This window comes from Chaetura pelagica, unplaced genomic scaffold (assembly GCF_000747805.2).
Source record: "Chaetura pelagica isolate M959 unplaced genomic scaffold, ChaPel_1.0 scaffold249, whole genome shotgun sequence".
In the NCBI taxonomy this organism is placed as follows: Eukaryota; Metazoa; Chordata; class Aves; order Apodiformes; family Apodidae; genus Chaetura; species Chaetura pelagica.
This window is the reverse complement of record NW_009954538.1, coordinates 1847088-1870360: the sequence shown is the minus strand read 5'-3', so window position 1 is coordinate 1870360 and position 23273 is coordinate 1847088. Positions and strand designations below refer to the sequence as shown.

Here is a 23273-nt window from a genome sequence, read left to right as displayed (position 1 = left end):
GTGTGGCCACTGGGTTCTAACCCAAGTGTTGTAGGAATAGCAAAACAGTGGAAAAGCCACAAAGAACACATCCTGCCTGGGGAAGTCTGTGTTCAGCAACTCACAGGGCTCTTAAATGAGAACACATTTGTCTTACACAAGGAAAGATAAAACAGAATATTATGAATACACAGCACATAACTAATCACAAAACCGTAAGTTAATTCCATGCCTCTCAAACCTTTTTCACCCACCTTTTTCTTTTTTGCTGGTTGGTCCATCTTTGCCTGCAGAAAATCAATGAGTTTGGTTTGCTGAGAAATAGTGCCCTCCATTTTCACTTTTTCATGGGAATAAAGAACCTGTGAACCACACACACTCTTAAGAAATTTCATCTTAACAGAAGAAAGAAACAGGTAAGTCAACAGCAGAACAGAGCTAGAAATCAGTATAAGGGAAGTCTCACAGAACCAGTAGATCGCAGCAGGAGCACAGAGCCCTGCCCACTGTTGCCTCACCCTCACCTGAATGTTTTCCAGCTGATATTCCAGGTCACTTCTTTCAGTCTTCAGAAGATCTGCTCGATCTAGAGCTTCTTGCAGACCTTGAGTGAGGCGGAAGATGTGATTCTTCTGCAGATCCATTTGCTGCTGCAGCTTTGCCTGCTATTAACAAGAAAACAAAGGCCAGTGTTTTGGTTCAGTTGTTTCCTTGTTTTTAAAGAAAAGCTATCAAATGTTATCACTGCCTGTAAAATGAGCAGGATCGCCAAACTTAAAAGCAAACAGACAAGTGTTTATAAGCTGGTAAATTACAATGCTTTAGAAGTTTTCCTTCCTTTCAAAACGTATTATGACTGAAGAAGCATTTCTACCTACTGTATTTGTATTCATTTGTAGCAACACCATTTCTTGCAACTGCATGTTCAACTTACTTGCTTCTTTAAGCATTTAAAATCTTGTCATTTTTAATAAGACTGCACATATATGAATTTACTGATGCCACTTTGTTAAGCTCTCTGTACCATCACCAGAACCATCTCAGTACTTTGTAATAGAAGATCTTTCCTATAAACCAGGGTAAACTCCTTCCTCTACAGTCATATAATTATGTCCAGTTGTTTACATCTGTGTGTCAAACTAATAACAGAAAAGGGCACATGATAAACTACTCCTAATTCTTTCACAGCTTCCCCCCTCAAGAGGTGGAACCTTCTTCTGAAATTATAACAGGAACTTCCAAAGTTACCTCCTCCAGAAGCCTCTGCTTAAGCTCCCTTTCAGTCTCAAGCTTCTGTTGTAAGCTGCGTGCATTCATCTCCAACATAGCATGCTTCTTCTCCAGGTCATTGAGCTAGGCAGGTGGGACAGATGGTCAGAATAACATTGAACACCAATAAATGTATCATTCCACAATCTTAAAATCCAACTTCACCAAGCACACACTACAGAAAAATTATACATTATCCTTCACGTGCTATAAGGGGTAAACCAACCAAACAACATTTTGGTATGCCACTGCTCAACTGCAGATGTCAAGGTATTGAAGCTGTCACTGTATGCTGCAGGCATCAAAGGCTGCTTTCTGCTTTAGTCTTTTTCTAATGAAAATCCAAGGCCTTTGGCTTGAAGACAGAATTCTATTCTATTCTGTGGTCTCCAGTCTTTTTAATTTGCTCTAACATCTTGAAAAAGCAGCTCAAGATCACATTTCTACAAATACTATCTCTAGAGAAGCATCTCATCTAATTATGAAAGTCTAGGGTTGAAAATTACCTTATCAGAAAGGCTCTCAGCTTTGAGCTTTTGTTCCTTCAGTGCTTGCTGGAGGGCTAGAATCTCTGCCTTGTGCTCTTTGACAGCCAGTTCTACCACCTGGCGAGACTCAGTGATGCGCTGATCTGCTCTCACTCTGTATTGAGATGGAAAATAATGTTACCTACCTCCTTCCTGGCTTGACCTCTTCCTGACATGCAGTGGCATCAGAACTTTTTCAGGGGTTTGCCTCAAATTCAGGATGTTACTTCAGAAAGCCAGACTGTTTGTTGCAACACTTTTATATTATATAACCCTGTTCCTGCCCCTGCTAGAACTACAGCCTGAACATTTCCAGACCCCACAGGAGCAGTAAGGAGCAAAGACTATTTTTCTATACAATACAATAGAAGAGAATACATCAAGATATTTTATAAATTACAATGATAAATACCACTCCCCATGAATCTCTCACAAAGAAATAAAAGGAACAGTATCCCTGGTGAATGACTATTAACTAATAAACCATTTTTAGAGCTACCTCACAAGAATTTATATTTAGTTCCAACTCCCATATCCTGGTTCTAAGTATAATTTTTGTACTAGCTTCTATAGAGCATTTTCATAAAAGTTAATATAAAAGGAGGAGGAGGAGGGGGGAGGGACCTGCTCTGTTTCTCAGTATCCAGCATCCTCTGCAACTCTCTAACTCGACATTCAAACTGGGACTTCTCATCTCCCAGAACATTTCTCCATGCTTCCCACTGACGCTCCTTCTCCAAGAGTTCATCATTCAGGGCCTCCAAGTCCATTACTTGCTCTTCCAGCATTGTACATGTTGTCTTCAAGGCCTCCATAGTCTAAAAATAAATCCTCCTATCAATTCTCACATCCCACATCAAGCATACACTTTAAGCTTCAGTCTTACCATCTCAATTACAGTACATGCAAATCGGCAGCAAACATAAGCTGGTAAAATCACAACCCATTTATTTCAAGGCTTCCATACATTCACTTGTGATCACTGTTAATGTCAGTTCCATCTCATTATGAAAAATTTGAAATTTCCAGGGTCACACAATTAAAATGACAAATTTTAAGTTAAAATATCCTAAGAGTGCAAAATCTCTCAACAAAATTGCATAAAAACACAATGAGAAATACTAAAAATTTCCATTAGCTAAGGAAGGCTTAAATGGAAGCATATTTATTCTTCATGGGTTTCCAGATTTAATTTTTTTCCCTTTCAGATAACTAGCTAGCTGTCACAAAGAGACTGTGATCCAGATTTATAAAGCCTTACTTGTTTCTGACTGGTGAGCTGCATTTCCCTCTCAGTGATCTCCCGACGGAGATGGTCAACTTCGCTTCGCAACTGCACCACCTCATCATTGGCCCCTGAGGCCTCATCAAGTTGTTTGGACAGGAAGAAATTCTGATTATTCAGTTCTGCATTGTCTTCACTGAGTTGGTTCAGCTGCTCTTCCAAATCTGTAATCACCTAGAAAGAAAAATAAATTAAATTACATTTCAGTGAGTACACGTAATGATAGACTTGATGCACAGGAGTGTATTTTGATTAGGATAAGAGTTTTGGTTGTTAAAGACAATAGCTTGATTTTTTTAAAAATTGATTTCGAGTATAAATATGCTGCAATGCAATTCATTATTTGAGAGATAAGTGTCACAGCTAAAGGACTGGGAGTCAGGAGTTCTGGTTGTATTCTCAGATCTGCTGACTGCTTAGTGTGCCTTTGCCAAAGCACTTCACCTTTTTTTGCCTCGATTTCCCCTCAAGTGGAAGGAGGCTAATACATCTCAGGGAGGCTTTTGGAGTGCCCAAGAGGTGCAGTGGAGGCAGCACCATCTGATGAGTCTGCCTAGCAATCGTTTCTATTTATGTGTGTAACCAGGAAAAGCAGAAAAATGCTAAGAAATGCATTCTATCAAAATACCAGCATTCTGGATGGCAGCACAGGAGATATGAAGAGAGGAAAAAGTGTAGCAGCACAACAGACTAACAGAAAATCAGTTAAAAGCAAAAAATCAACAAGGACTATAACCGTGTCATTAATGAAGTGGAAGTGTCCACTTGTTTAATCAGAATAGCATTATTCTATATGCTTTAAACCACATTCCCCAACAATTTAAAGAATAATGTGAACCACAGTGGGCCATTTTCAGAGTTCCATTTGATTTTTATGAATGAAAGGGCCACAAAGACTGGCTGGATTAATACCTGCACCTCCTAATTCAAAAAACAATGTAATCACAACAGAAGAGAAAGGAACCTGAGCATAACCTTGAAATCAGCTTCACAAAATTTTCAAAACTGGAAAGCTCTATACAATTCATATTAAACTCTTACAAATATGCTCTAGAGGAATTTTTCCCTAGATGCCAAAGAAAAGTGAATCAGATACTTCATTAAATGGGAAAAATTAAAACCCCAGAGCACAGCTGGCTACACATCCAAATTTAAACGTTCCAATTTCCCATACACGCCAAGAACTTAAAATACCTAAAGCAACAGACCGTGGTGCATCCAGCACTTCTCAGCTATCTGGAAAGATGACAACCATTTCTTTGTGAAGAATCTGTAGCACTTACATTGGCAGCCTTTTACTATGTCTCTCCTAGGTCTAAATTAACAGTATTTTGGTTTTTAAACTGTCAGCAAAAAAAGTCCAACTGACAAATACTCCCTGCTGGGTGAAGGGGAGTTCCTGCTACCTATAGTTTAGGGACATATCACAATTATTCATACTCTAAACCACAATATTTCTAATGCAAGTGTGATCAAGCAATTGTTTCTTGAGCACTTGTACTGCCCTGTTCAAAACATGTCTTATTCTTTTACCTGCTGTTCTTACAAGTAAGATTTGAGATTTCTACTAACTGCCAGGTAAGATCATCTCCTTTTTTTTTCTGCTTGTTTTTATTTCTGTGTTTAACCACACCCCATATCTAAGCAGTTCTAAGATATCTTTTATACATTCGTGGTTGCTTTCACACATATTTTATGTATCAATACAAGAATTTTATATTAAAATTATTAAACTAGTTTTGAAATACAAGAAAGCAGAGATGGGGGAAACACAAACTGATACAGTGACATGCAGAGTTAGTGTGTTAAACTACTTAATTAATTTCTTAAAGCTGGCTATATTTCAAGGTGATTTTATCCCTGAAGGGCTGGAAGTTAACCTCCCATTCATCTTTATTCTTTGTTCTGAGATTTCTACTTCTTTCCTTGAATATAGCTAAAATTAAATCAGCACATTTTAAATTCACTATTACATTTTATCTGGAAAACTTAGGACAATAACAAAGTAGTTAAGAAATAAGGGTTCTGGGAGAAGTGACATGATCTCCCTTCTTTGTACAGTCTGAAGTCTCAGCTTGACAGGGTGCTGAGCCATCTCATGTAAACTATAGTAGTACCTAGAAAGGTTGGACCAGATCATCCTTGAGGTCCCTTCCAACCTGCCATTTTGTGATTCTTCTTGATTATTTTCCCAACAGTATATTGATGATTCCAAAATGGCTTGGCTTAAAATTCCAACTATATTATAGCCTATATAATGTAATCTACATAGATTGATAGATTGTTAGGTTTTTTTAAAGAGAAAAAATGTGTTGTTCTTGTACAATTTTCCTTTTTTCTTGGGAAAGGGGAAATTTGTTGACAAATCCAATTTTTAAAAGCTATCGGCAGCCATGTACAGAGTTTATCAATGTTCTAATGCCTAAATAGTACTGGCTAATACTGACACAGGAAAATGGGACTTGGTGTAATGTGTCTGTCCTGGGAACCCATAAGAAAGAAAACACCCATCAAAAAACCACATTTGATAGGAAACGTTATCTTATACATACATACATACATCCCTACACCAGAGTCCTGTACCTGAAGAGAGTTAATAGCTTTAGGTAATTTTTTTTTCTCTTAAGGAAATCCCCAGGCAAAAAATCCCAAACAACTAAAAAACCAACCAACCCCGAGCTATTCTGGAGTTAAATTTTTAAGTACAATAAAGGACAGTCAGTAAGAAAACACTATTAAACCCATAATACAACAACAAAAATCTTCACATTTAAGGTTTAAAAAACAACCAAACGTGAAAGCTTGGAAAAGCAATTCTAGACAATCTAGGCAGCCTGAGCTGTGCCACTGTATCATCATTCACACAGCAACTGCAATTTTCTCTTCAATCTATGCACATCTTCATCATAACTAATCCACAAAATACAGATATAATCTACCTACACCACCCTGATCTTGGCAGATTGTTCACTACATGCCACATCTAAGCACACAACTTATCTTTACACTGATACAGAAGACTGTATCTCATTTTTAAATGTCACAGAGCAACCCAAACATTACAGTTCTTCAGCAGTGACCATGTTCAGCACAATTGCCTCCCCATTGCACAGTTTCAGAAAAGCAAAGGGAGAAAGATTCAGAGCTATTATACCTATGAACTTCTCCAACCATGGACACTCATTAAGTATCATAGCAACAAGCACTTCACGGCTATGATGATTCGGTTCTGGTATGAGACACAATGTTCAAAATTTAATCTGTATGTTCCAAGTACCAAAACCACAGTCAAAACAATGATGAAAAGGAGAAAAGGAAGTAGTTTTAAAATACTACTAACTGCAGTTTTCAAACTTCTCCATAACCTTTTTCCTTCTCAGTTCTCAGTTGCCAGCAGAAACATGCAGGAAAATGCTTAGGACACAGCAAGGATAACTTTTTCAGGATGCCAACAGCAGCATCTCACTTCGAGTTTCATGTAATTTTTTGCACAACCTTAACCCAAAACCTCCAAACTAATGCATATTTTATTCTATCCATTTCCACTCCCCGCTACCCCCACTACTCTTTACTAAAAAGCTGTTAAAGGGAAACAGGAAAAAAAAAAGCTACCTGTCAGCCCCAAATTACTGTGAGAAAGGAAGAGCAGGCATCACTTCATCCTAAGCTTCACATTTGGATCTAAGAGGCAAAGCTTTTCTAGTGCAGAAATACCAACAATTGTCCTGGAACAGAATACCAAGGCTCTTCATGAGTACAGCTGTTTTGTGAACTCTACCTCTTTGAACAACACAAAACAATTAATTTCTCAATTTCTTTCCCTTTCCATAGTCAGAAAACCTCTGTGACCTGAAGTACACCTTACATGGAGATCTCAGTCTCCCAGAACTCACCATGGCGTAGCTTGAGGTGCGTTGCTCTCATTAGTAGCTGCAGAGTAGTAGGATATGGCACAGTCTACATTCTCTCCTTCCCACACCAACACATTATTAAAGATACAGTCTCCCGTGTTCTTCCATCCTAGTTCCTAGAAGACAAGCTGCCTCTACCAACCACAAGCCTCATCCTCAAATGATAATGTCTTCATCGATGGTGACGGTCCCACCAGGCTCTTTCACAGCAACATCTCATCAACACCCTAGAAGTCAGGCTACAAACACTACAAAGCTCCTTTTTTGCCTATAACTGGCATCCTGATAAGAATCAGGAATAACCCCTCCCACCCAACAGCCAACCTTTTTTCTTCTCTTTTTTACAAATTTAACAAATTTACCAAAGCCATAGAAATGCTTTTGCCTGGGTATTAGCCTTGTTACAGTGGGCAAGATCCCTTCACTCTGAAACACAGAAAATAACTTCAGACACAATTTTGAAAATTCTCAGTATCACATATTATTCTTGGATGCCAACTCATTGAATGTGGAATCGGAATCTTAAATCAAAGTCAGCAGGACTTTTAGCATGACTACAATTATATGTGTGCTTAACAGGCTTTCAGATTTAATGTCTCAGTCTCCAACCTATCTCAAAGACAAATACAGAATCAAGCCTGTTAATGCTTAAGATGGGGACACAAGATGTTGACAAAAACACCTGAAGGATGGGAGATCAACCTTGTTTTATTGGAGAAACCTTAAAAAATGCCACCAGAGTACTCCTTGCTAGAGTCAAAGCAAGAGCCTGGACCTGAAAACTAGAACATTCTGATGGTGCTACCCTGGAATAGCAATAGTATTTTACTAAGCTGATTGAAAATACTTTATAGGATTCTTATATTCTAAATATTTATAGGCTTTGCTGCCTGCTAACGGAATGTTTCTGGAACAATTTTACTATTACTCAAGATAACTTAGTTGCATTTTTAACTTCCATTGTGTTGATGATCCAACAAGCAGCCATAATTAAGAGGCAGCTGGAAAATAATGACAAAAACATAAATTTCCCTATTTAAGAAGATGCCTTTTTTATTTCTAGAGCTTCTTCTGATCACCTGGAAAATGCTTTTAACACTCAAATGGATAATATTTTGCTAGAATAATTCTTTAAAGATAGGGAACTAGTACTTCTCTCATAACAAGTTTGCTAGATAAGCAACCATTGTGAGAAGATAGAATACTGTTGTGTGTGTCCACATGCACCTGTGTGTGTACAGTGGGTACTACAATTTACAATTTTATTGTAATTATGTATCCTATTAATTTTTTTCACAATTGAGACAGAGAAAGCAAAGGCTAGCATTTTCTTTTTGACACCCATAAATAAGAGATGTCACAAGATGAAACAACTATCACAGCAACTGAATATAAACTGACAAACAAGGCAGAAATTATGACCAACAACATAGCTATGGACTTTATGTATACAGCCCAAAATACAGAAAATTTAAAACAGGAGAACCTAAAAAATGCCTGCTTGTCCAGAGACCTCAGTAAAAAGAACAAGGGTGCAATGAGAGTAAAAGTAGACACACATTTGAGGTAGAAGCCTTCTACACAATCAGAAGCTGTGAGTTTTGTGAAGCTAGAGAAACAGAAGAAATACTAAACAAAATAGATTAAGTATTTTTATTTATCTTTTGAATACTAGGAAAGTACTAAAGTAATTAAATCTTTTCCTTCCCACCACAACTAATCTTATTTTCATCATTCTTATGCTGGTTTGTACTTCTCAATAAATAAAAAATAATTTTATATCAGACTAGTTCAAGGAGTTTGTTTCAGCTTAAAAAGAACATCTTTTGAAAACTTGCTAAAAGAATAAACCCACTCGTTATCATGCTGTGTAAATAGCAGCATATTACAATTATTCCCTTGAAGTGTTATTTTAAAATGAGCATAAATTCTAATCACCTCAAGTAGAATCACACGGTCACCAAAAAGCAAAGCCTGCATCCTGCTTGTCACAATCACATAAAAATGAGGTCGAAACATCTGGTGAAGGCACCATAATAAAACGTTCCCTGCTCCCTCACTGTCAGCAGAAGATTGTCCTGTGTTTTCTCTCAGTGCTCCTCAGCAGACAGGATGGACAGCTAGAACTACTCATAACACAGACAAGAAAGCTTATTTCCATGGTCACTTAAATTATACATGCATTCTCCTGGGCTGGAAAGAGAATGTATGATGAGCATGTATTATTCATTTAGGAACTATATCATTAATTTCTTATTGATGAAGTTGTCTGATCCCACTTATCCCACTGAAGAGCCTTACAAAGTGTTGTTCACTTTTACAGATCCTTTTATGCAGAACCTTTGAAGCTCTCAACATTCTTGAAATGTTATGGGTCAGCTCTTCAATGCTGGAGATGTTCACCACACTTACAGAGCCAGTGTTACTAGATAATGAGGTATGACCTCTGAAAGGCAGCCCACCATGCACTCAATAGAAGCTACAGATTTTCCACAAGTGGTTTTTGCCTGCATGGAGATCACATAACCATTTTCACAGGAACCTGTCATTCTGTCCAAAGGGCAAAGCAGAACAAAAGACAGCTATGTATGTAAGATAGATGATAGAACATCTGCAGCTACAGGATCAATCTTAGTAAAAGAAGAAGGGAACAAAAAGTAAAGTTTCTTGTGCAGGGTCTCTTTCAGATAGAGGTTAACAGACCTCAGTAAGCTCTACTTCCCCATTTCTTCACATCAGTATATTCTCTGAACAGAAGAGTTTCCTTGCTTAGTGCTGAAGAGCAACTGAGGAAAACAGAGTATAAGAGTATTTTTTCATCCCAAAAGAAATGTTTGAAAGATGAAAACTTGCACATTAGATACTTAGTCCTACAGCGTGAAAAAAAAATAGACGAAATCATTGGAAGTAGGGAAATAATCAAGAATAAAAAACCCTGCAGTGAAGCCCTGCTTACAGTGTGGAGTAAGGAGAGAAAGCCTAGAAAGATTTGCAATAACTGCCAAACTGCCAGAGGACCACAGTCCTTTTGTAATTCATGTCACTGGAAGACAGATACTCTCCATCAAGGATAAGAAGTCTGAGGAGACTGTTAATCTGCAAGAATCCCTATTCATTGACAAACGCTCAGATGTCTGTCCTGGACTGATGAAATGGAACTAAAAACACTTCAAAAGATCTCAAGCAATTGAAGGTACAAATTAAGACTCTAGAGTCCTCTCTGCTCTTTGAGCAGATGACTACATGTCAATGTATTATTTGGAACTATAACATATCTTGCCTTTTTAAACAGTGTTAAAGTCCTTAAAACACAGATTAGCATGAAGGCTCTTCTACTCCGGCCTAGCTCTAAAATGCACCTCAGGATGTGGACAATCAGATTTTTTCTTCTTGCAAACAGAAAAGATCTTCACCTACAATCATTTTTGCAGCTGCTACACCATTCTTATTAGCTGCACTGCAATGAGATATTTTAATTTACTTTCTTCTCCAAAAAGAAGAATAGTGTCAATTTCATCATCAGACTAAAACCTCGAAATTGAGGTTTACCTGAAACCTAAAAGAAATCAAATCCAATCCGTCTAGCTTCTGCTAACACCTTGAAGACAGAAGTCCACATTAGGAACTAGTCTCATCAAGGATTAAATGAGTAGATTGTTTGTCTCCTTATCCTTAATTTCAAAATAATTCAATGATCTGTATTTAATACTCACTGTGCAGCTATTACGAAGGGCTTCAAATTTACGCTGGATTTCATCTCTATGTGCCTAAAGGAGGTAAGAAGTTAATCATCAATTTTTCATACATTAGAATTCGAATCCAACAGCTCTTGCTAAACAAACTGCAGAACAATCTACCACCAAGCAAAGTTCGGAAGGCAGGTGCTGCAGGGTAGGGAAGCACTCTGTATTGGCAAAGAACTGATTAGCAAAAGCCACATCCTACTTAATCAAAAAGACACTTATGCTTCCAATTCTGAACCATTTTAGAAAAATGTACAAACTCAAGAACTGCATTATGTAAAAGGTTCCATCTGAAATGGTCACCAGAAGACATGTCGGTTCCATGTTAAGTTTGTACATTCTTGACATTTAAATCTTAGTTGGTTTTACTTCAATATCCAGATTGGTATTTCAGATAAAATAAACACTGCATACAATGTAACTCTTGCAAAGAAAAGCTATAATGAAGTATTAGGCAAGCTAGCCCAAACAGTTCTGCCAATCTACCTGAATCCTACCATAAAGTGCCATGTAATCCTGAGCCTCTCTAAAAAGCAGTGATGAAACCAAACAACCAATTCTTTGGAAGACAGCATCCAGAGTATGGAAAGTGCAAACACTTATTTTAAAGAATGCAGTATTGCATGCACCATTTTATCTGCTAATTTACAAGCAAAGCATGACAAAGCAAAAGTTCTTGTTTCAGCCTCATGGCCTCTCTCAAATTCATCAAACTGATTTAACAAGTGTCTAATGCCATATGCTATCTGAAAACTTAACAATTGAAAGGTTAGTGCACTAGCACATCCAGCCACCTTTCTTCATTCAGAACATTTTCCTTAGAGCCAAGAGACTAAACAGGAAAAACTGTTCAGCAGAAGTCAAATACGAGAACTGAAAGGCTATCTTACCACAACAGGCAATATGAAAAATAAAAAAGTATCTTAAAAATCCATAGCAGAAATACTCTCAAGCCCCCCAAACTACACTATCTTACCACAGCTGGTCCAAAAACACTACCCTTTTGCCAAATTGACTGAAGCAGTAACTGAGTGAACAGAGGTGCCGAGCATTCATCTGTTTCAGTGGTGGTGTAGGGTAAAGATATCAAAGCACATCACCAATGCATTGGCAGTGATATTAGTTGTTCTGCAAAGCTTTCAGCTGGGAAGGAACTGCCCCACTTTTGAGCAAAAAGAAACTGATGCCATGATGTTCAGTTATCCTTGAGCCTTGGTGTTGCTGCTGTACTTTCCCAGCATGTACCCACTTCAGAACAACTCAAGAGTGAAGGGTTCTCCCATTCATCTACCCAAAGCATCAACATCATACAAGCACCTACCTCAGCTGAGCCCACCACCCCTCCCGAAAAATAGCAATGGCAGAAACATTCCGAGCAGTTCTTTGATGAAATGCCACTGGAGCAAGAGAATGCACATTTTCAACACTTCCAAATATCTGATTTGATGGTCATTAAAAGCTGCTGCTCAATGGGGTTAGCAGGTAATAGGTCATACACTTCACTCTCTCCCCCCACAGCCCTGGGAATCTTTTTGTACTCCAGAGACAGCCATCAGCAGCACAGAATTTAAAATTCTATTTAATGGGGAGGAGGAGGGTGGGGGCAGAATCCATCACTTTTTTCTCCTTTATATCACTATCACACCTCACCAGGGACTGCAGGACACACATAATTTTAATGTAATAAACACTGCAATAAAACTATGTGCTAACAACACTATTTTCCTAGGAATTTGTTTGTTTTGGGGTTTTTTTTTCCCAAAATAACTATCCTCAAAGCAGAAAAACTGATCTTAAAAAAAAAACAACAAACATTTCTGATCATCAAGTATTTTCAAACTCATGAGATATTATTAATATAAGTAAATCCCAGAGTAAAACTTATAACCACTTCATATGCAACTTTCACCTCGTCACAAAAGTAATAATGCTCTTACAAGTCATCAGTTTTGGCAGCCATGAAACACTACTAGGAAGCATTCCTTTGATTGAAGATAGGAAGACAGACAAAATTTGACATTTTAACCATTCCTGCCCCTATCAACACAGGACACAATTACTACTGTGTTCCAAAAATCAAAAATTAAATAGTATTAATGAATTTTAACCTTTTTATGAAACATGCACCTACACAATGTTAATCTGTCTGTATGGCTCATAGTATGAATTACAGGGCTCACCGTGAGAGCTTGAATCTCCTCCTCTGCCTCAGCTGTAGTCTCCTCCAGTTCAGTCTTGGCTTCGCGCAGCTGGTTCTCCAGGGCTGTCCGTGCTGCCTGCAGCCCAGTGATTTGAGACTCCCTCTCCTGAAGTGTCAGCTGCAGTTCTGTCAACTGCCTTTTGAGTTCCAGCTTTTGTTCTTCATGCTCTAGACTAACCTGAAGAAAGGAGCACCCAAATATAAGTTACTAACAAAGGAAATATAGGCCATGTATGCAAAAGTACAGACAGTGTTAAAATCACATCTTGACAGATTGCTTACATCACTAAGAAGTCAATGACACAGCCTTGTCTGCTGCCTAAAAACTATTGGTTTGCTTTGAAAAGGGTTAAAAGCAACCTGGCATTTTGAAACAACCACAAAGGCACCAAAATAGTTCCAGCTTTGACTCCAATACCACATATCAAAACCTTGATACAAAGTAGTTGAAGTACTTTGGGATTAATTTCCCTCACTGAAACTGACAATCTAAGAATGTTCACTTGAGAACCTTGAGGCATAAACATCAACAATGATCTTCACATCTATGTAAACATCACATACATTTTGCAATATTTCACCTTCCCTTCAGATTATTTTTAAAGAAACCAACCAGATCATCTGGCTCTGGGTTGACTTGGAATGGCTTCTGGTGAAGGTCTTCTTGAGGTATACTCAGAGATAAACAGGTCATTTCCAGAAATGGGTAAGAAAGGGACAAGCAGAAGAAAAGACCTCAGTCCCCTGGTGGGGGAAGTACTGCTAGACAAAATTAATACTCCTTAAATTACAATTTTTATGACCCTCAAAACTCAACCAACTTCACACTAGATCTCACTATAATGCTCAAAATGGGAGCACATTCTAATTGGTTTGGAGGGATTAAACCCAAGTTTTCACCTCTCTCAGCCTAGTCTCCAGCTCCAGCAGACGGTTCTTGTCAGTGTGATCTTGGTGACTCATCTTTTCCAATTGTTCTTCTAATTTCCGATTCTGGGCCTCTAACTTTCCAGCTTGTGTTTCCAAGTAGAACTTCTGTTGCCTGAGCTCTGAAATCATCTCCTCTTGGGCTTTCCTGATAGGAGAAATGCAGAAGTGATAAACCCAAAATGTCTTTAACATGTCCTTTCACTGGGGTAAAGTGAGGAAGAATATACAACAAGGTTCCTGTTAAGTAGAATAGTTAACGGCTTAAATTCTACATCTCAACTAAAGAAACAACAAAAAACAAAGGTCAGCCCTTTACCCCTGTCTGCAAAAGATCCACATACTTGTGTATTCATAAAGATAAGCCCAGAGCACTAAAATTCCATGTAAGTTGCACAGAAAAGTAAACCTTGAACACAGAAATCTACAACATATTTAAGTTACAGTTCATTCTTCTCATTTCACCAGTTCCTTGTTAAATATTTTTCTAGATGGGAAAAATAAATGCTAAGAACAGTTGTTTTCACACAATCGATTTCCACAAGATAAGAAAAACCCCATGGTTTAGGGTTGGGGGGGCGGTGTAGTGCAGTGTGTTGTGGCTTGTCTTTTAGGTTTGGGTTTTTTTCAAGTTCCAATGGACCTAGAACTTGGCCTACACTGAAGCACAACTTTGTTGTCTCTGATCAAAGTCTTAATCTACAAAGTGAACAAAAATAATTACTCGTGCTCATAAGAATTTTGAGAGTTGCTAATGATTAATTATTATCATAAGAATTTGAAATGGATACTCTCATATATTTAAAAAAAAAGAAAGAAGGAAGGAAGGAAGGAAAAAAGGTCTTTCTACATTATTTACAATTTCTGGAATAATTTTATCATGCATTGAAAATTCTGCCTCATAGTGTGCTTTTCACTGAGAAGTCTCACCAAGCTCTCCATGTCTTAATGAACTAATATTTTAGAAGTTCCCTGTGAGATAAGCTGTTATTAATCCTATCCCAGATAAATTACATGGGTTACCCAAAATCAAATAGGAAGACTTAACAAAACTAAAAACAGAACTCAAGTCTATGACTCACATTTCTGTGCATGGCACAAAAAACTTCTTTCAGCCTTTCTCTTTTTTTAATTTACTTCTACAGATTATTGCCAGTCAGAACTGTCAGATGCTGATTTCACTTCCTATTGTTTTCTGGGCTATCTTCTCAGGAAACCTGATAATCATTAGTTTCCTCAGATACTGATGGAATAAAAGCTAGCAGAGTTACCCTCGTCTCTGAAGGGTTTAATCACTAGTTCTCCTCTTCAAAAATGCTCACATACACTGGAGCTTTTGTGGATTCAAAACAAACAGATTTATGCATTTTCACAAGTCACAAAATAAGTACAAATTCATTAGCTATCTATATGTATAATAAATCCATTTTCTCTTTACATGTTGCTAATTCTGTATGACCTTCTACCACTCCTGCAAAATTACATTACTTGACAATATGTCTCTCAATAATCTATTTTTTTCTTGTTTTCTATGGATCTCCAGGCAAGTGTCCTGTTTTCAGAGGATACACTTGGCACAGGTGAGTCTTTACATTCAGTTCAGCACCAATGACTGTGACACTAGACCCTGCATATGCTTCCCAAGTCTGATTTATTTCAGACTGAAGGTAAGGGATGACTTTTGCTGCCTCAACAAACTTCTGGGTGATTAACTGGAGATCATACGGAGCATAAAGCAACAAAATAAAATTTCTCAGTTATTTCAGTAACTGCATTTTGACTGCTCAGGCAAAAATAACTTGCCAGATACTTGGAATACAACCAAAATTGGAGCTATTACATATCTGAGGCATAATCACCACTGAAAAGGAAAAAAATCCAAAGCAACTTGCCAAAATTCATTCTTGCTTGATTCTACTCCATATTATAGGTGGATCTATCCAAGCCCTTCCCACAGAGTCACTTCCTGACATTGCACCCAGCAGTTGACAGACACTGAAAACCATTCTGCAGACAGCCCAAGGTGATGAATCTCTTAACTCAGTAAGAGCACATACTACTTTAGCCCTACCTTTCAGGACATGCCAAACAATCTGTGCTTTTTCCTATACTTCAAGTAGAATTCCTTGAGTAATTTCTAAAGGAAACACAGCATTATAAGAAGAATCTCAGCTAAAATCCAAAGCAACATAAAGTTCAGGCAGAAAAAAAGATCTGACACAGAAGATTTCCTCTGTGTTTAATTCAATTTCAACATCATGTAACTGTCACAGGAAGCAGGGAAAATATAAATCTATTAGAAATAAGTATGTTTAAAAAAGGAATATATGGTTCTCCAGAGGTACTTTAGACATTAAAATTATTAGTATTTATTTCACATGTTTGGTAAACCAGCACAAAACACCAGGCTTAGGAAAGACTTCAAAGTGAACACTATAATGCAAACCAATTTTCCTAGTCATATTTGAAGAAACACAAAGCACAGAGTGAACCACAAGTATTTGAAGAACAAGTGTATTTTTGCATCCCTGAAAGACAAGCAGGAAGCACTGCAGGCTTGCAAAAAGGAACCACTTTTACACTAAGAGAACAGATCTTACTGAGAACTGTTCAGTAGTGACCAGTCTGATGGCATTTGCTGTACTTACATGTTCCTTTGGGTGAAAAGGCTGCTATTTGCTGCCAGTTTATTGGCCTCAGACAATTCCACTATTCTCTGCTCCAGTGACCTAATCTTTGAGTCCATTGCATTGATCATCTGAAACAGAGCAGTGTGCTTTTCAGACTGCACAATACAAGCAATTATAAAAACAATGTTTAAAAAGCCTCAACTTTTTCCAGAAACAAAAAGTAGTAAAGGAAAATTGATCAAATGGCCAAAAGACCATCACAGCTGCAATTACTGGAGCCATTTACAAAACTTTCAACTACTTTAATATTGGGAGAAATCAACCATTATATTATCAGGGCACTAAACGATGGGTACAGAGCAAGCTACATCACTACTTCTAAGGAAATATTCTTGAAGGTATCTTGAATTAAAAAATGTCTTGTAATTAGCATTCATCAGTGGATTTCCTTCAAAGCAGCTCAGCAGCACTACAAAACCTCCAACAAGATTATCTTGCTGGAAATCAGTCTCAGAAAGCTACTCTTAAAAGGCTTTGACTTCCTATTCAGCCGCACATACCGCCTTCTGTTCTGCCAGGACTTTACACTTCTCACGTGCTTCTTCTTCATGTCTTCTGAGCATATTCTCAAGTGCTTCCTTATCTGCAAGATCTTTCTTCATCTGATTTTCCAGCACCTAAATGGAGACATTTTAAAAATCTTTCTAAATTATTATTTTCAGTCATATAAACTCTGTTCAAGAAATATTCCAGCTTAATGCAACAGAAAACCTTTATATCCCAAAATGTGTAGTAGAGGAACTAGGGAAGTGCACATCCTTTGTCTGCCCTACCAATACAGCTCAGAAGTAATTTGTGAGGTCCATAAGTAGGCATGAGAAGGCAAGTGAGACCTCATGAATTCTTCAAGTTGAAGACACCAAATGTAAGAGCTAAGTAAAAGACTTCTTTTTGTGGCACAAATATCTGTCATTCACAACAAGGATAAAGTAATCGTTGCCTTTTTTTTTTTAAATGCACATGATGAATGTATGCTCAGAGCTTTAAATCTGTTGTTAAACTGAAGGTTATTTCCTTCAAAGTGAAGTTTTCAAAGGCACAAAAAAATACTATGGGCTCGTTGGAATATACCATGTCTGGACACCACAAGGTACTTATTACTGCTCCAGTTACAAACATCCCATGTCTTCTTTCATCTCTTTGAACCTCTTTCACCTGGCTTCCTGACTGCTCCTGCTAAACCCTGTATCATATGTTTCTGAAATATACTGGCTTCTGATATGTAAAATTAAAGTCCTAGGTAAAATTACTAGATAAAGATTGCTGAAAAGAAATATGCTTAATAGAAACAAAGATCCTTACAAAATGCATTTACTGGCTGACAGACTGCAGGGTCTTTAGAAAAAGCCTTAGCCAGTGCACATGCTCCTATTTACCAGTTAGTTTTTCCTAATTTTAGATGATGTCTGTGATTCTATCTCAAAATATTTGTTAAAAGTCTTATGCTACCCTGGGAAAAGACAAAAACAAAGTGGGTGGTTTCTGTGCCTTCTTGGTAGATGTTACAGTTCCAAGAAGATGGAATTTCAAAAGTGCTCTAGTATTTGCTGAATTTAAACCTTGCAGGTAGGCTGTGTGAACACTTAGGAAATTATCAGGAGGAAATGAAAGCTTTTCAGGATCTAAGATACAACGGCATGAAGTAAGAATTAGTAGCAATAATCAAATTACAACCAACAACTTCCTTCCTACAGTTCTGACTTCAAATACCACCTGTTTTAGGGCAGTGCTAAAGACAGATAAGGTACAAATGAAGGACTAGATTTCACTAACGTCTCAGAACATTTCAGTAGTGGTAAGCAAGAAGGTAACCCATAAGACAAAACAATGAGAGCCTAAAGGCAACTGTTTTCCCTGAACACATTCTACCCATAAAAGCCTGCAGGAAGACGATGATAATATATTTTTACTTTGAGTTTTTCCTCATAGAATTGTTCCTTCTGTTTCAGCTGCAACTCCAGATGTTGTGCTGCGATCTGAGCCTCACGATGCTTTTCCTCCAGCTCCTAAAAGCAGCAGAGATTCTTATTCAGACACATAGAGTAAGTGCAGTGTGCACATGTTACACAGGTACCAGACATCCATCTATTCTCCTTTTTAAGGCTTCACACTATAAAAAGCCCAAGGTCAAGTCTGTTGCAGTAAAAAAACTATTTACAAATAGCTTTAAAAATGAAAAGTGCAGAATGCAATACTTATGGTAGAACATACCAGAATATTTTTAATTGCTTTACTTCACACCAGACAGTTGGAGGCATGCACACGAAGGACTTCAATGTTGTTGCATCTCAGAAGTTAACCACTTCTGCTGTCTGACTCTATTATTCTGGATATATCTATAATCACTTTCCAAAAGGACACCTTGCAAGAGCTGAGCTTAGAACTTCAAACTCCTTCACTGTCATACTTGCCATTCCAGCAGTTACCTAAGAACAAGAGCCAGATCCAGGTCTGCAGTTCACTACCACTGGATTGACTCTTGTCTAGACAAGTTCAGGTTTGGGATGCACCCAGGCCTGTCTGCCTTCATTACTGCACAGCACAGGAAAATTTCTGGATACTTCTACTTTAGCTCTTTAATTTATTTTTTTTTAATCTGATTTTCCTCATCTTGAAAACATAAAGATTGTGGCTTTTTCCCAGTAATTGCAATAGACCTCTTTTTCCAGAAGTGAGGCTCAAAGAGGAGATTCACCAAAAGTAGGTCATGTACAGTTCCTAGTACCCAACACTTCTGCAATGGAGATTGCTGCTTTTTGCAATTCAAATATGTCTCCCAGCAACAAGAGGGACAACTCACCTCCCCCAGAAGCCCACGTGTTTCAGGTCCTGGCAAGGAATCAGACAACCAGATCAGCAGCAGCTTCAAAGCTACCACCATCAGACTGCTCATATTGTAGCAGAAGCTTCACCAGTTTCTCCAGTGGCACTTAACAGCCAGGGCTTATAAAAAGGTAATCTCTTACCATGCCAGTTCTCACTGTATGTAGCACTAACTTTGTTATTAGCATCACAGCAATGAACTAGACTTTAAAGCAGCAATAAATATCTTCTCTAACTTGTTTCTTAGTACAGGCAGATCAGCAGGTACTTCTCAGGTACTGCAGGATGAGTGTACATGAAACCAAAGCCTTTATTCAACAATTTTCAGCTTATTCTATGCAATTCTGTATCACCAGCTCCCTTCTTACCTTTCTATACTTTCAAAACCAGGAAGTCAAAATGTTTGAAGAAATCAACTTGAGGTAACAAACAGAGTAGAAGTGGAGAAGAAAGAAATCTATTACCCTGTCCTCCCAGATTAGAGCTGCAAGGGACTAGGAAAGACTCTGTAGGATTATTTCTTTAATACCTGGTTTGGCTTTTTTATAAAACACTTTTGTGTCTCTCCAACATTCTGCCAGAGCTCCATTGAAGCTGTCTATAAGAAGAGCTAAGCATATCCCATGGTGTAAAACAGTTAGTCCATATTTCTGCATTCCTTTCCAGTTTTTCCTCCACAGAGCATGGAATCAAAACCAAGGAACAATCCCTAAATACACACAGGAGGCTTATGAAACAATTGGAAGTTTTTTCCACTCTTTCTAAACATAAAGCTGGCTCTGTGCCCAGAAAAACCAGTCTCTCACTTACTCATGTTATCCAAACAATTTCAAAGAAGCAGCACTACTAAAGAACTTATTCTGCTTTTTCTTGAGAGGGTTCAAGCATTCTGATGCTATAGCCTACTATGAGCCAGAACAAGGATGGGTCAGTTGTTGGCTCCAGCTATGTTTTTTTATACATTTCCATCTGGCTTTCCTCAGGTGCATGCATCTGTGCTCAGGATTGCCACCAATAAATGTAATCTTTTTTTTCCTTGTCATATTGGCAACACAGAATGACAACTCATGAGAAATACAAAATTGAATTATTCGATTTAAAAATTATGCTTGCTGGCCCAGGGAAGTAAAAGTCTTAAAAACAGCCTCTGCTTGGTTCATTGTAGACTGACATACCTACTCACTATAGAGATATTATAGGTTTAACAAGGGGAGAAACAAGAAATTGTCAACAGAGAAAGTATGAGGGTGAAAATGGATTCGTGACAAGTATTATCTTTGAACTGTTGAGATAACTAATTTTTCTCTGCTTCAAAACATGAAGCATTTCAAGTGGATCTGAACTCTAAATTCCTTTGCAATTTAGTTTAAAAGCTAAATATCAATGGTTTTCTCAGTGTTGCAGTATCCTGTCCTGGGAAAGTTTTACTTCTGAAACAGTAACTAGGTAATTAATTTAAATATTATTGACTTAAAAGTGCTCCCACTGAGGCAAGTAGAATTTTAAAGCAGTATTAAGACTAAAGATACAGGAGTGAGTTTGTAACTAAAGGTGCAAGGAGAATCTGAGCACTTAAGCTTTCTCCAGGACAACTGATACAAGAAACAAATCCCTTTATTCAACAATTTCCACCTTATTCAAGGCAATTATGTCTTCTGTTCCTTTCCTACCCCTTTCTAACAAACTCTTACCCTTTATCTTTCATTTTCACCTCTGCTCACCAGAATTTTTTCTGCCATCTGTTGAATCTGTTGAGATTTAGTTTGGATATCTTCCTTCAGACGGTTTTCTCGTCTTTCCACAGTCTCTAATCTCTTCACTTGATTCTCCAGAGAATGGCGCCGTTCCTGTAAAGTGATCAGTAACTATCATTTAGTCTAACCAGCTCTCCATTACCACAAAGCAATGAGTAGTTCCTAGAAAAACGCAGCTAAAGCAGCCAATATATGGCTGTCTTTTGTATTATAAATCCTCACCATGCCTCAAATCCCTCATGCTAACCACATCTCCTCACTGGAAAGAAAAAAACCTCTCTGCTTTCTTCAAATAAATAAATGCTTTTTACTTAAAGACAGATTAATGTCCAATGTCACTTTCCTATTAAAAGGTACTACAGGAATACAAGCTGTTCACAGTCATCCAGATGCAGGTTTCTAAAGTAGTAACTAATTTACTCCAGACAGACACACTACACTCACCTCCGCTTCCAGCAGTTTCTTTTTCATGCTTTCATTAGAATCCTCCCGATTCTGCAGTTTCTCCAACTCCTTCTCAGCTCTCTCCTTTGCCTGACGGATATTCTGAAGAAGTTCTGTTGCCTCTGAGCTAGCTTTCACAGCCTGAAGGTCCAAAGGAACAAAATCATGAAAATATTACAAGAAAAAAAACCACAAAGAATGTGAAAAGTTCAGAACCCCAAACCAGCTAATATTCCAAATAAAACTGCTACAGGACTTTTGCATTTTTTAAATTGGACTAGCCTAGCAGTCTAAAATGAAGACAATTTTGAAATGTGCAGGAGACCAAATTCTAAGTGCTCTTACATAATTATTTGCATTTTACAAAAATTGAAAATCCAGGAGATCTACATGTTCATCTTGAAACTTTTTAATTGTCTCTATGTACTGCAAGTAATGTCTACTCCCAAATTCAGCTCAAGTTCTTGGCGAATAACTGGTTGGTCTACACATAATTCCTTAGAATTAATAAAAAGGAGAAAAGAGGAGGGGCAATTAAAACATAACTTATTTGAAATATTAGAAGCACTATTTCTAGATAGTTTTGGCCTCTCATTCATATTCTACATCAGCAACCCTTGAAAAAGCCCTTTTCTGAGCTGTTGCAGAGTTTGAAAAGCTCTCTCTGGATTATTATGACAACTCCTTTCTTCTCTGCTGAAAGATCCCATCAGAGAAGTTCCCCTACTGTTCTCACAGTGCCTTTTCAAGTGACAGACTAACCGCCACTGCACATAGCAGACACTATGCACTTCAGCTTACCTGCTAAGGTATTTTAAGTCTGTTGTGAACCCTATCATTCAACATTTTTTCTGTGAAAAACTGAACTGGAAAGTTATTTTGCAATTAAAACAGAATATACTGGGAGATTAAAGCAAGCCCAACATGCATTCTACTCATGAGCTCAAAGCATCTGAACCCTGTCTTCAGAAGCAAGGGACAGGTGCACTGCACAGAGCACACCCAAACTGGCCTTTCAGAGTTTCTCTACTCCAGTTCTGGCTCAGCTTCATTTGTAAAAACAAACACTGCTGACATGTCTCAAGAGCTGAAAGCGTACTGAGAAAGCAAGTAATTTCAGATACCAGTTCCCACCCCCTTTTCCTTATCATCCCCCATGCTATGACTAATTCTATTTTTGAGGATAAAACAAAGTATATCCCTCCTCTGCATTAAGGTTTCACTGGAAAATCCTTTGGAAAATTCACTTGCACTACCCAGACATTACCTTTGTCAGCTTTTCCTGCAGCTCCTGGATTTTGGCCTGCTGCTCCGTATTGATCTGAAGTTAGATAACAAGATGGGAGGAAAGCATGTCATAAAACTAGAAAGCAAAAAATGATCTCTGCTAATGATACTGTTTTTATTTTAATTCACTTTCCAAATACCTTTGTTTCTCCATATAAATTCCAACTCACCAAAATGCTTCTTAACAAATCTACTCCCATTTTACTAACATCTGGTTGATTTCATCCTTTGGTCACCAAGAAGGTTGTTCAGTGCGAGAATATCAGAATTATTTTTATTTTTCATTTGCTGTTCTTTATTCACAAAGAAAACCCTTATGTATCACTAGCCTAACTCCAAGCTCAGATTACACAGCATGGCTTGTCTCTGCTCAGCTTCCGAACACAACATCAAGATCAAATCAGAAGGAACAGTGAATTGCACCAAGGGAAAGA

The 23273-nt window shown here is 37.8% G+C and overlaps 1 protein-coding gene across 2 annotated transcripts in view; it reads right to left on the bottom strand.

Annotated features, from left to right (window-relative positions):
• CIT (citron rho-interacting serine/threonine kinase) overlaps nucleotides 1–23273 on the bottom strand; it is a 68099-nt gene that overhangs the window by 14553 nt on the left and 30273 nt on the right. Inside the window, exons 15-29 of one of the 2 annotated variants that reach the window (XM_010004834.1) lie at nucleotides 22820–22873; nucleotides 21553–21693; nucleotides 21076–21201; nucleotides 18442–18537; nucleotides 17032–17148; nucleotides 16490–16599; nucleotides 13815–13989; nucleotides 12895–13092; nucleotides 10685–10738; nucleotides 3037–3234; nucleotides 2400–2593; nucleotides 1755–1890; nucleotides 1228–1332; nucleotides 504–644; nucleotides 234–341 (exon numbers count right to left, since the gene is read on the bottom strand). In XM_010004834.1, coding sequence (XP_010003136.1) covers nucleotides 234–341; nucleotides 504–644; nucleotides 1228–1332; nucleotides 1755–1890; nucleotides 2400–2593; nucleotides 3037–3234; nucleotides 10685–10738; nucleotides 12895–13092; nucleotides 13815–13989; nucleotides 16490–16599; nucleotides 17032–17148; nucleotides 18442–18537; nucleotides 21076–21201; nucleotides 21553–21693; nucleotides 22820–22873 — 1953 coding nt within the window. The remainder of the gene's footprint in view (nucleotides 1–233; nucleotides 342–503; nucleotides 645–1227; nucleotides 1333–1754; nucleotides 1891–2399; nucleotides 2594–3036; nucleotides 3235–10684; nucleotides 10739–12894; nucleotides 13093–13814; nucleotides 13990–16489; nucleotides 16600–17031; nucleotides 17149–18441; nucleotides 18538–21075; nucleotides 21202–21552; nucleotides 21694–22819; nucleotides 22874–23273) is intronic. The other variant, XM_010004835.1, reaches the window with a different exon arrangement.